The following is a 14626-nucleotide window of genomic DNA, read 5'->3' on the forward strand; positions in this document are numbered from 1 at the left end:
AACCACTCTGCAATCCTTCATACACAGGGGCGTGTGCTTGCTGGAAAGACTCCTGTCCAAGGTCACGAATCATGTCTTCTAACCGATCTCCCATTTCTACATCAAACGGTTCAGATTAGGACCCACTCTGCATGTCTGTCACTTCACCATGCCATATCCACGTTGTGTAATTCTTCTTAATCCCATCACACAATAGATGGTCTCGTATGTCATCGAGTAATTGTCGTCTTCCATTCAAACAGTTGATGCAAGGACAATAATATTTTCCTTCTTCATTCGGTCGACCTCTTTCTGAATCAAATTGCAAGAACTGTTTGATGCCATCCTCATATTCTGGGCTCATGCGACTTTCATTCATCCAACTTCGATCCATCTACGCAATTCCATGCATGAAAATCTCACTTTTTTATTTATAGGTGTGGGCCTATCCCATTTAGGAAAATTGTCTTTTATGTTAGCTTCAATCGTCAAGGTTACCATTATTTACAAAAATTTGACTAAATTTTGACAGCATTTTGCATTGGTCTCCAAGTACACGACATGACATTGGCCAAATGAATTTCCCGATAATCAAGTATGCACTCGGAGAACAACTTGAAATGCAGTGAACCGAAATTTAATCAAATTAATGAAAATAATAATAACCTTCACGAATGAATGTAACATAAAAATACCAGTCTCCCCAAACTGTCCAAATGGACAATTCAAGACTAAATACAATGGCTAATGCAAACTGTCCGCAAGAGTCATTGCATTCAGTCTTAAACGGGAATCTAAGGTTCACTCACCATGAACAACAATTGTTTATATAGCAAATTACACTGATCACATACAAGAACATACAAAAGGTCAAATTCAATTACAGACAAATATAGACATTAGCAGTTGTTTATGTAACTAATTTCAAATGCTGGGTTTGAAGGGTGCTTATGGTTTAATATTGTAGTTGGGTATGTGTGTGTGTGTGCGTATCATGAGGATCTGTGTGTATCATGAGGGTTGAGACAAGGAGACCCTTTGGCTCCATTACTCTTTCACTTAGTGGCTGAAGGACTGACAGGGCTAATGAGGGTCTGTGTGTGTGTGTTTTTGTGTATGTGAGTGTGTGTGTGTGTGTGTGTTTCTGTGTCTGTGTGTGTGTATAGCTGTGTGTGTGTGTGGGTTTCTAGCTGTGTGTGTGTGTGTGTGTGTTTCTCTGTGTGTGTGTGTGTGTGTGTGTGTGTGTGTGTGTGTGTGTGTGTGTGTGTGTGTGTGTTTCTGTGTGTGTGTGTGTGTATGGCTGTGTGTGTGTGTGTGTGTATGGCTGTGTGTGTGTGTGGGTTTCTGGCTGTGTGTGTGTGTGTGTGTTTCTGTGTGTGTGTGTGTGTCTATGTGTGTTTATGTGTGTGTGTGTCTATGGTTGTGTGTGTGTGTGGGTGTGTGGTTGTGTGTGTGTGTGTGTGTTTGTGTGTGTGTGTGTGTGTGTGTGTGTGTTTCTGTGTGTGTGTGTGTGTATGGTTGTGTGTGTGTGGGTGTGTGGCTGTGTGTGTGTGTGCGTGTGTTTTTGTATGTGTGTATGTGTTTCTGTGTGTGTGTGTGTGTGGTTGTGGCTGTGTGTATGTGTGTGGGTGTATGGTTGTGTGTCTGTGTTTCTGTGTGTGTGTGTGTTTCTGTGCGTGTGTGTGTGTGCGTGTGTGTGTGTTTCTGTGTGTGTGTGTGTGTGTGTGTGGCTGTGTGTGTGTGTTTCTGTGTGTGGGTGTGCTTCTGTGTGTGTGTGTGTGTGTGTGTGTGTGTGTTGAAGAACCTACCCCAAGACACAGCATACACTTGTGCATACAGGATGCTGCTGCTGCTGCATACAGGATGCTGCTGCTGCTGTCCTTTGCATACAGGACAACAGACACTTGTGTTGAAGAACCAAGCCAATTCATATTGTTGTTGAGGTTATACGAACCGGCTCTCCACGCAATCGAGAGAATGTTGCTGCTGTCTTGTGGTCACTATGCACCGGAGATCCACTGCAATTAAAACTAGCGAAAGAACATGGTGCAGAAGCAGCACTGCAGGAGTTGTCAGAAAATGGAATTGATAGAGCTAAGATAAAAGCTGGAAGCATATTGGAACTCTTGCAGTGAATGGAAGGGGTTGATAATCTGCAGAGTTCATAATCTCAAAGTATGGAGGCTGGAGGGCATTGGAGGAAGGCATTAGAGGAAGCCAAGACTCTATTTGGTGGAGGGACCTGCTATCAAGTCAGCAGCAACAACAGAACCAGGTAGTCAAAACGGAAAGAAATTGGAAGGTGGGAGGTAGGGAGAAGTTAAGATTTTGGGAGGACCCTTGGACACATAATGCTAAACCATTAATGGACAAATAACCAAGGCTGTACCGAATTTCTGATCAACAGAAACAAATCATTATGAATATGGGGAATAACACCAACGACGGATGGGAGTGGAAGCTATCTTGGAGGACGGCTCTTTTTGATAGTGAAATTCAAATGGCAGATAATTTCCTTGGAGAACTATCACAGCAGCAGATTCAGCCAAATAGGGAGGATAGGTGCAGCTGGAAGCATGATCAAACTGGATACTACTCAACAAAAAGCGGATATGACTTGATATGGGAAGCACAGATGGGAGCTAATCAGAATTTGGACTTTGTGGACATTTGGAAGCTCAAAATACCAAGTAAATCACTAGTTTTTGCTTGGAGGCTAATTATGGACAGACTTCCAACTAGGATGAATCTTAGAAGGCGGCAGGTTGTGATAATTAAATGAGGTACAATGCCCATTTTGTGGAGATGTAGAGGAGGAGCCTGCCCATTTAGAAATATGGAGACAGACTTTGGAACACATTTTAATCAGTGGTCCTCCAACCTAAAGGAAGTGTTTAGTAAATAGGCTGTAGAGGATTCACAATCTATGTATCAATTAGCTTGTTGTAAGTGGTTCTGTTATAAAACAACAACCAAATGCACATTTATATCTACCAATGTAATCCTAGTACCACTGGTAGTTTTCAATATATATAATATCTAATTTTGCTGAGCAAAAAAAAGGGAATTTGCGGACAAGACAGCTGGAGAAAGGCTTTGCCCAGCCCTACAACTATTGGTCTAGTAATTTATCAACAACATTTTTTGATTAGGGTAGCAGTGCAGGGTTATTGTATTCTATTTAGATTGGCACCTGATTCGTAGGACCTATGCTTCTGCTAGTCTGCTGGTTTCTACCTTGTATATTTAGTACCTCTGATACTCACAGTTATTAATACAAATTATAATTTTGCTGATAAAAAAAAGATAATACAAGAGAGAGAGAAGGGCAGTGGCAGTCACAACATATATATAGAGAAAGGCAGCAGATAAAATTACAAAAACATTCAACACTAACAATGAACAAGTTATGAGAGTTTAAATCACAGTAAATACTTCAAAGATATCAGTCCAATGAAACAAAGGTCATGTAAACAGGCATAGCATAAGTTACAAATATACCAGTAATGCATACAACAACAATTTCAAATTAGTTTTTGAATCAAAGATATAAATACCTGACTTTGAGGCTTCAAAGATATAATCAAAGCGCTTCCGCAGCAACGCCAATTAACAGTAGTAAATGATAGCCCTAAAAAAACCATACAGAAATTAGCCACAGTGTATTTAAAGCCTTTTATCAACAATATGACTCTCACTTCATGGTGATAAATTCACTCTCAAAAGACATTATACTGATAGTGTATTTAAAACCTTTTTCAGTCATTCTATCAAACAGCTCATTGACAATTTTTTAAGAATACATATCATATGAATCTAAATGACAGACCTCTATCCCAAGTGGAAGTCACTCTTAAGAAATCTCTTCAAGTTCAATTGTGGGAGGCAGCTTATGCATATGAATCTATGTTGAGACAAAAGGCTAGAATTAAGTGGCTAAAAGAAGGGGACAGCAACTCTACTTATTTTCACAGATTGATCAATCATAGAAGAAGAAAAAAAATGCTATTTCAGGTATTTTCATGGATGGTGTGTGGATTCATGAACCTTGCAGGGTTAAAAATGCAGCTGTCCTTTATTTCAAAGACAGATTTTTGGAGGATTGTTCTAACAGGCCAACACTAGATGGTGTTTACTTCTCCTCTCTGGATCTAAGAGACAAAGAAAGCCTTGTGTCCATATTTAATGAATTGGAGATCAAATCTGCAGTTTGGGATTGTGGGGGGGACAAAAGCCCTGGCCCGGATGGCTTCAATTTTAATTTTATTAAACACTTTTGGGAGATTTTGAAACCAGACATCATGAGATTCATGGATGAATTCTATTTCTAATGCTTCCTTTATAGCCCTCATTCCAAAGATTAATGACCCTCAATCTTTCAATGATTATAGACCCATCTCCCTTATAGGGTGTGTCTATAAAATTGTGGCAAGAGTTTTGGCCAAGAGGCTAGCTGCTGTATTACCTCACCTTATAGATGAAAGGCAGACGGCTTTTATGAAGGGGAGACACATTCTTCATGGTGTTTTAATTGCCAATGAGACTATAGCTGAGGCCAAATCTAGAAGTAAACCTTGCATGGTCTTCAAAGCCGACTTTGAAAATGCATATGACTCGGTTTCTTGGGGTTTTCTTGACTACATGCTTAAAAGGATGGGATTTTGTGAAAGCTGGAGGAAATGGATAAATGGTTGTCTAAATACTGCAACTATATCCATTTTAATTAATGGGAGTCCATCTAAGGAGTTTACTCCTAAGAGAGGTCTAAGGCAAGGTGATCCCCTTGCACCTTTTCTCTTCAACATTGTAGCGGAAGGTCTCACAGGCTTCATGAGGTCAGCTGTGTCCAAGAACCTATTCAGAAGCTACCTAGTGGGATCTTTAAAAGAAGAGGTGAACATCCTCCAATATGCTGATGATACTTTGTTTTTTGGAGATGCTACTAAGCAAAATGTGAGAACCTTAAAATGTGTTCTGAGGTGCTTTGAGGAAGCATCTGGTCTCAAGATAAATTACTCTAAAAGCCACTTTGGTTGTTTGGGTAAATCAGCAAGTTGGTGCAGGGAAGCTGCCCAATTCCTTAATTGCAGTACTTTGGAATTTCCTTTTACTTATCTTGGAATTCCAGTTGGGGTGTCCTCTAAGAGCTGGATCGTGTTGCAGCCTATTGTAAGGAAGTTTGAAGTCAAACTTGCAAAATGGAAGCAAAGAACTCTATCAATGGGGGGCAGAATCACTCTTATTAATTCTGTCCTCTCAGCCTTACCTATCTACCTTCTATCCTTCTTTAGGATCCCCAAAAAAGTGGTGCAAAAAATTGTCTCCATCCAGAGAAATTTTTTGTGGGGAAGTCACCAAGAGGCCAGCAAGATTCCTTGGGTGAAGTGGGACAAAGTTTGTCTTCCTAAGAACAAAGGGGGTCTAGGGATTAAAGACTTATCTTTATTTAATGCGGCCTTACTTGGCAAATGGGGGTGGCAGCTGGCTAACAATCAAGACCAGCCTTGGTCTAGAATTTTAATCTCTAAGTATGGTGGGTGGAAGGAGTTGATTTGTGGTGGAAGGAGGAATTTCACTTCCCAATGGTGGCAGGATTTGAAGAGTATCTTCCAGCAGCATCACAATGAATGCTTAACTGATAATTTAAAATGGAGAGTGGGAAGGGGGTCCAGCATCAATTTCTGGAAGCATAAATGGATGGAGGACAACTGTACTCTCCAAGGAAAATATCCCCAGTTATATTTAATAAGTAAACAGCAGAATTCATCAATCAATTCTATGGGAGATTTTATGGAGGGTAGGTGGGAATGGAAGTTATCATGGAGAAGGAATTTTTTTGATCATGAAATTCAATTGGCAGCTGATTTCCTAGTTGAGATCGATTCTGTTCACATTCACCAATCCAGCAGAGATTTCCTTTGGTGGAAGCCAGACACTAATGGAGTTTTTTCAACAAATTTTGCCTACAAAGTGTTGCAGGAGGCTCACCATAGTGATAGTGAAGACAATGTTCTTAACATTATGTGGAAATTGAAAATTCCCCCAAAAGTGAGTGCTTTTTCTTGGAGACTTTTCAAGAATAGACTTCCTACTAGGGACAATCTTAGAAAGACACAGGTCACACTGCCTTCTTATAGCTGTCCTTTATGTGACCATGAAGAAGAATCGATTTATCATCTTATGTTCAACTGTGAAAAGACTAGGAGTCTTTGGTGGGAGACAATGAGATGGGTTAATAGAGTGGGTTCCTATTCCATAGATCCAAAGAATCATTTTTTACAATTCACCCAGTGGAATAGCAAAGATAGTACCAACAAAAGATGGGAATTTTTGTGGCTAGCCCTGTCCTTCTCCATTTGGTACCATAGAAATGCCAAGATATTCAAGAACCAGCCGTTCACTCCTGGAAAGATCATGGATGATGCCTTGTTCCACACCTGGTCCTGGATTAAATGTGTGGAGAAGGACTTCCAAATGCACTTTAATTTCTGGTCAACCAATCTAAAGGATGTTCTTTCTTAAAGGGGATGGGTTTGTATTTTTGTGGGCTATATTCGGTCTCTCGTAATGGGATGCAGACTATAATTGTCTTGCTTTTTAACTTTGTATCTTCAGTACACCTAGTACTGAATTTCATATATAATATATTGATTTTTGCTGTGCAAAAAAAAATGTCTCTTTGTAATCTGTAGTACCACTGGTACTTCTAATTATCAATATAAATTATCTTTGCAGTTCAAAAAAAAAATATTAAACAGAACAGTACCACAGGTACTGAAAATAAAAGATACAAGACACAAAAGTGCCACCTTTCGAAAAGCAAAACAAACCTAACAATAAGCTAGCACAAGGACCCCAATACATATAATCAGAAATTTAACCAAAGCCATCATAAGCACCTTTTGAGGTTCAAAAGGAATGCCATGAAATAGCAAGGAATTCCTAAGCAATCACCAGACCTTTCTATTTCTATTTTTTTACTGATTTAAAACTCAAACATATAAAATAAAAACTATATAACAAACTAACAAAGATAAAGACAAAAAAAAGGAAATATAAACTCACCTCTGTTGGTGCTGCTGCCCATCATTTCACTCTCACAACAAATAGGAATCATGTACCTGCATGGAAGAAATAATCACACAACACACAATGATCAGAATAAGCAAATGCATATAATTAAGCATGATACAATATCAATATTCATGGAAGTAACAATGACTTGTCAAAAATTTGGATGAAATTCAATATGTAAATCAAAGCTTTGTCCCTGAAACCCTCTGTGTAAATCAAAGCTTTGTCCCTGAAACCCTCTATGTAAATTTGACAGGCTCATGTCTCCCTTCCTGAAAATCCACTAAAAACTGCCTAACCCCCCTGCTGTTACTCCATAATTTATTCTGCAATAACTGCTTAAGGCAGTTACATATGGTCCTAAATCACTACACATTCAGTTACGATTAACCCTTTGTGCCTAACTAGGGTTTCGAAACATCACAACAAAGACAGACCATTGAACAATGGATTTTCATCATTAACATACAACAGAGACACACCTTCGATGGAAGCGCAGACACGAACTCCACAAACGCGAACTCGACAATGTGGTTGCTGTCACGAAAGCGCAGCCCAGTTTGCGACAAACACGAACTCAGGCAGAAGGAGAAACAACAATAAAGCCCTGGGTTAAAACGACGAACGCCTAATGTTAAAATGACGAACGCCTAATGTTAAAACGAAAGGACGTACCTCAATGGATAAGTGCCAAAGACGATCTCCACAAACACGATCTACATAATGTGGTTGCAGTCACGGAAGCGCAGGCGAGAAAGAAGAAGAACGATATGGTTCAAGCGCAAGGAGAAAGAAGAAGAACGATAGGGTTCAAGCGCGGGTTGTGCAATTTCAGAAGTTTAATTTATAATGATAACAACATCAGTTTTTTAAAAATAACCGATGTTAACATCAACTACGTAACATCGGTTATAATAAAACCGATGTTAACATCAACTCGATAACATCAGTTTTTACAAAACCGATGTTAACAATGGCATACTAACATCGATTTTTCCAAAACCGATGTTAACAATGGCATACTAACATCGGTTTTTCCAAAACCGATGTTAACTAAGTCTACTTATTTACAAAAATGCCACCGCACTTTCGTTAACATCGGTTTTAGCTATAATCGATGTTAATTGGGCGATGTAGAAAGCTGTTTTTTTAGTAGTGCAAGTAGCTACGTCCTCTACCATTATCATGTACTATCATAGAAAGAAGAAAAACATTATCATTTAGAGAGTGCCTTTATTATTAAGATTCCACTCATGCCTTTTCTTTGACCAACAGAAGATGCGAAGAAGGAGTGTGCTTAAAAGAGTGTATTCCTATCATTTCTTTTGGGAGAAAGATCAATTCAGTCATTTGCCAATAGGCTTTTCTCCCATGACCTATATATGCACTACATAGTACATAGTCATACTCACATGCTTGTCCGCATGCCTCCACTCTAAACTGAAAACGTTGCGGACAATGGTAACTAATTGATGAATAATAGTAACATCCAAAAATCCAATTACATAGTTGGCTCCAAGCAGATAGCTAGAGCCAACAAATCATGACACTTAAAATTCTTTCTGCAAGTTTGCCTCCCCATAACCATTTTCATCTTGTCGGCAAGGTTTAGGTCTTATGAATGTTAACCTTTAATCTAGAAATACCTTCAAAACATCTAAACACAGTTACATCCCCACAAAAACTTTATCATTAGCTTATCACTGAAATCACTCATCTGCAACCCAAAACCATAAATTAACTTCCCAATCTCTGCTGCCCTGTCACATAAGCCTACTTAACCCCAGCCACTACCAGGCAGAGGTAAAGGAGCTTAAGAAAAAAGATAATAATTCAAGTGTACTAGCTAGAACTTCAAATATTTGAAGCTTGGCTACCTCTCATTATGTGTCTCTCTCAGTAGAACTTAATGAGAATTCCCCATGTTCCCTTCATTTCGTTCATATTCTGCTACTTCTTCTTGATACACAACAGTGTTTACTACACTGGGGTTTTAGCCCAAATTGTTGAGGATCAACAACAATCATGGCTCAAACTGAAGTTGATTAACATGTTTTCACAACTTTTAGACAACAAAACAGAAGTAATCCAATGCAAAAATCAAACAACTTTATTTAATAAGGAAAACCAGCCAAAAGGATGGGAACATAGAAACAATTAATACACGTGCTGTCATACCCTAATTTCATCCGGGGACCATCTGTTTGTTGGGATGCGACCCTCGCTTGATCACTTCGAGGTACTTGACGCCCATCGTTAGGCAATTCGTGAAGTTCCGCAACATGTCGGGAGTTGAAAGAACATTATTGTGCAATCCGTAAAGTTCCATAACATTCCAGAAGCCGAAGAGGGGATGGTTGCATAATCCGTAAAGTTTCGTGACATTACAAAAAGAAAACAAGTATCATTACGTAATTCGTGAGGTTCCGTAACGTTGCGGAAAAAGAATCAGCAAAAAAGTGGCAAAGGGGGTGTATTTAGTAAAATGGGGATGCAAATAGTAATTTTCAAATCTGGGCCCTTCTAGAGGTTTCTGGACATTTTCTTGCTTAAGGTGGAAGCACCCTAGCTCGCCTAGGCTAGCTGAGCTCGCCTGGGCAAGCTAGGTGGTAACCACCTCCCCTGTTTTGTTAAAAAATGGGCTTCGGGACACCCGTAATGCTTTCGTAAAATTCTCATAACGCTAAATAAGCATATTTCACTTAATATGGGTGAAAAGGAAGAGAAAAAAGAAAAAAAAATCAAGTCCTATAGGCTTCCGTAAATTTCCCGTAAATTACGAAAGAAGGGGGGTGCGAATAGCAATTTTGAAATTTTGAAGTGGGTCTTCGAGAGTATTTTTCGAAGCTGGATTGCTTCTGGAAGCAACCCAGCTCGCCTGGGCGAGCTGGGCAGCAACCTCCTCCCCCCTTTTCCTATAAATAGGCTGAGTGGAAAAAAATGTTTCTGTGAAGAAAATCCAAGCCGAGGTACTTCCGTAACGCTTCCGAGATGTTTCCGTGAGCGAATCCGTGAAGGTTTTCTGTTGTTCTTCACCGTTCTTCATCCGTTCTTCGTTCTTCAACGGGTAAGTTTTTGAATCTGAGACTTTCAATTCATTTCTTATTTTTTTTACTTTCATCTTTATTTCGTTCATTTTCGGTTTTCTTTTCTTTCGTCTTTATTGCGCTTTTACCGTTTATTTAAGTCGTTTTGTCACCTAATAAATGATAAAATGTATTTCAACCTATCATTTGTGTTGTAATATCATTTAATCACTTTTAAAACAAAATCTGATCGTTTACGCTGTAACCTCAGTTAAACTAAAAAAAAGCAAAATAAATAATAAAATAATCAAAATATCTTGAAAAATAATAATAAAATAAAAAAATCAATCGAACGTTTTTCTTTGGAAGTTTCCTTAGATCAATTGACTAATAACCAAAGTGAAACTAAGGCTAATTATATATATATATATATATATATATATATATATGTATGTATGTATGTATGTATGTATGTATGTATATAGATAATTCAGCCAAAAAAATATGGATAACTAAATAAATGGATGGTTAAATTATACTTAACGTTTACATTAAATGATTTTCATATGCATTTCACTATGGAAATTGAAATTATTTTTCTTAATTTAAGTTTTATATTAAGACATATATATATATATATATATATATATATATATATATATATATATATATATATATATAATCTCTAAATAACATTTAAATAAAAATTGATCCATAATTTCCTATCTCTTTATTTTTATATTAGCATGTTTATTTAATTTGATATTTATTTATTTATTCTAGATGTTTCTTTACTTTCTTAAGTATTATTTTCAATTAAACTTATTTAATAAATAAATAATTTTAATTCAATGTAGTCTATATCATACTTTCTGCTTACAATAATTTTATTATATTTTATTTACTATATTAATTTTAATTTACCAACAATTATATTTTAATAATATTTTTTAGATGAGTATTCAATCAACTCAACTTCAAGTACAAGGATCAATATCAATCTAGACAATCCTGATTTTGTAAAGTTCAAATAGAGTAAAATGAACTTCCTTCTTTTATTTTATTTTATTACACATTTTGTAACATTCAACAAACAAAATTGTTAGTTTATTATAATTCTTTGATTGATGTAGCTAAAAAATTATAAATTTCATATTAAATAACTACTTTGTAGAAAAAATGGAGCAACATTAAATAAAAGAACTATCTTCTCCAAATTCTACCAACATTGATCTTGACAAGAGAATGTCAAAAAATAGAATATCTTTGCAAGATATAATGTCCATGAGATGGGTATCAAAATCACATGTATGCATGTATGCAACCCTATCATGACCTACATGTTCATAATATTCAATAATACTTTCTTTTTTCTTAGTTTTAACATATATAAAATAACAGGATAATGTGTTCACAATTCATGCAACAATCAATGAGATCGATGGTTCGGTTGAATTTTGAATTATGTTGCATGTGAGAAATGGTAAAAGAAAGTTACAAAAGAGGGACATCAATACACTTGCAGAGAATGCAGACAATCATCCAAGTACCCAACAAGGTTTAATGTTTTGTATATAATGAATTATTTTTTATAACATAATTAAATAAATATTAAAAACTTTGAAATCTTGTTTGGTTCAAGATAAAATTGAAAGTATATGATGACACCAATGTAGCAACATTCACCATTTTCGATTGAGATTTGTAACAAATTCTAAACACAAAAGCATTTGAACTCCTTCACACCCGAAATGAAAATAAGGCTAACATACCCCATATTAAATACCTTTTACAAAGGCACTTTCATCCACTAATTAATATTTTTATGAAAAAAGGAGCCCACTTCAGCACAACAAATATCATCGGATGAGTCAGGTGAAGAACTAATTATAAGTTAAAGCCCAAAGCTACAAGCATCCAACAAGTCAAAAGGTGCATGTTCATCATCTAATGAAGAAGTTTATCAAATTTCACAAAGTCCATTAGGAAAGAAGGCAAATAAACAAATTGTCAGAAATCAAAGTCCAAAGCTACAACTATTGAAGAAGTTAAAAGATACATCTTCATCATCAAAAGAAGAAGAAAATCTATTAAAAAGTGTGAAAAAACAATTTGTGATAAGTAAAAGCTCAAAGCTACAAGCATCCAATAAGTCAAAAGATGCATCTTCATCATCAAATGAAGTTTATTCAATCTTTGAAAGTCCATTAAGGAGAAAGACGAATAAACAAGTTGGTCTGACATCCTTTGATGAAGAGTTAATCTTACTTTTAAGTTTAAAATGGATCACACCAAAGAAAACAAAATTCAAAAACAGGTCACCAGAAAAAGGAAATAAATACAAAAGGTCTATTTAAATGAACAATTTTTGGTGTTTATTTACATCATTTTTATGTTTTTTACCATTATGGTTGACTATTTTTTATTTCATTAAATATATTTCTTAGACTGCTTTATTATGTCAATTTCACTTTATTCTAATATTGCTCTTATCAAATTTATACATAATGCTTACTTTTATCTTCAGGTTAATCAACTTTTGTTGAGTGGCCAGCCTCCAATTTTAGAATATTCCCTTCTAAATATATTGATAAATAAAAAATATCTTAATTTATACATAATTTTTTTTGTCTCCTTTATCAAAAAAATAATATAAAATATAATTCACAATTATATTTTAAAATTTAATGTATTGAACAAATAATTTATATAAATATTTCTTTAATTATTTATCAACCCGCGCAACACGCGGGTTTGTGTCTAGTGTAATATGACTATAAGTATTTGTGCATGTCTTTGTTTGAGGCACATTCTCCACAAGTATGCCAATGAGGATGTCTCACTAGGACTAGATGTGGACCACATAATGATTGAAGACTATTGTGGTACACCACTAGGTGAAGGTTTTTCTTGCATTTAAAGATGATACTGACTTGTATATATGAATTATTTATATTAAATCAAACTCACTAGGATATCTCACTAAAACCAATGTTATTTTTGACACAACATCGGTTTGATTTTGCATATTTTACCTTTTCTGGTTTATTTCTTACTTTACAAAACATCAGTTTTTTTTTTATAACCGATGCTAACATTAATACTTTTAACCTTGGTTCAAAATCGATGTTAAATGCCCAAAATAAATGATGTTAAAAGCATTTTTTCTAGTAGTGTGTATTGACATTATTGTTTTCATTATTTTAAACATTTCTTTTATCTGATACTAATTATTCAATTATTTTGGGCAAAATTTGAATTGCCTAAAAACTATGTGGACTAGTTATTTTTTCAATTTTTAAGTTTGGGGTAATTTAAAAAACAGACAAGATATTAAAATAAAATTGCAAAAAAACAACATTGGTTTTTAGAAAAATCAATGTTGTGAATGTACGACAACATCGGTTCTTCTAGAAACAAATGTTTTTGAGCAGAAAACAACATCGATTTTAAATGTCATTAATAATTAACCGATTTTAAAAGCCTACTTTCTAGTAGTGATTCCATTTACAATCAAGTGTATCTCTATATTTAGTTAATAACTAGATGTTTACCCAGGTGTTGCGCGGTTTATGAATGTATCTCAATATTTAGTTAATTTTGTTAACAGTGAAAATAAAAAAATAATGTCAATTTGTACAATTTCACCTTTTTTTTATGTTCATTGTTAGCAAATGTTTAAAAGTTGAAACTACACCACTATGTGTTGGTGTAGGCTTAGAACCCCTCTATAAGGTTGTAAGTTGTGAGATTGATTTCAAAAATAAAAGAGCAATTGAAAAGGTTATGTATTATTGTGGGTATGTTTGCATTATTTCCATTTTGGGTGTGAAGGAATTCGGAAGCCCTTCTATTTAGAATTTGATGAACATATCGATCAAACATTGTAAATGTTGCTACACTTGTATCCAGAGAAAGCAGAAATTCGAAAATGGTGACAATCAAAAATCAAACTTTCACTCCATTAGTGGAGGCGTGACTTTTCGGTAACTCGCATAAGCTAAAATGGTGCCTTAATTTTTTAAACCATGATGCAGCTCCACTCACCCACGTATTGCATCTTCAGTACACACCCACTCCATGAGTGATACATATGCAAGAGTAATATGTGTGTGTTGCACTCGCTTGTAGCAAAAGACAAAACGAAACATTTGTCTTCAATGCATCCTCCAATGATCAGAAAAGGGCTGAATCATCATATATAAGGACATCATCCACCTGACACGTCTAATTTTGCTTGCAAGATCAAAAGCATGTCCACCCTAGACAACTTGCTAGAAGAAGCCTAAACAACAGTCGTCCAAGCTAGGGGAGCTTGACATGCCTCACAAACCTACAACTCTTACACTAGTCAAGGTTACCACCCTCAACACCGAACAATCTCCCTTAACACAAAACAATTTCCCTTGACACTTGATGATGGAAGCTTGCTTGTGGAGCTTTTATGGAAGTTGGATCTTTGAGCTTCAATGAGGTCCTTCAATGGTGGTTTTCCACCATGGAGATGCAGCGGAAGGAAAAGGAGAAGAGGAGAAAGGAGGCACCAT

The 14626-nt window shown here is 35.9% G+C and overlaps 1 protein-coding gene across 1 annotated transcript; it reads left to right on the forward strand.

Annotated features, from left to right (window-relative positions):
- The first annotated feature begins 2404 nt into the window (after positions 1-2404).
- LOC114371443 lies at positions 2405-6501 on the forward strand. The gene is made up of 2 exons (XM_028328887.1): positions 2405-2669; positions 4325-6501. The coding sequence occupies exons 1-2, from the start codon at positions 2405-2407 to the stop codon at positions 6499-6501; spliced, it is 2442 nt and encodes an 813-aa protein (XP_028184688.1).
- Positions 6502-14626: the final 8125 nt, after the last annotated feature.

Source organism: Glycine soja, chromosome 10 (assembly GCF_004193775.1).
Source record: "Glycine soja cultivar W05 chromosome 10, ASM419377v2, whole genome shotgun sequence".
Taxonomy (NCBI): Eukaryota; Viridiplantae; Streptophyta; class Magnoliopsida; order Fabales; family Fabaceae; genus Glycine; species Glycine soja.

Coding starts and splice junctions, on each gene's coding strand:
- LOC114371443 (XM_028328887.1), top strand. CDS start 2,405: ATGGGGAATAACACCAACGACGGATGGGAGTGGAAGCTATCTTGGAGG. Junction 2,670..4,324: donor TTGGAAGCTCAAAATACCAA/GTAAATCACTAG, acceptor CTTCCTTTATAG/CCCTCATTCCAAAGATTAAT.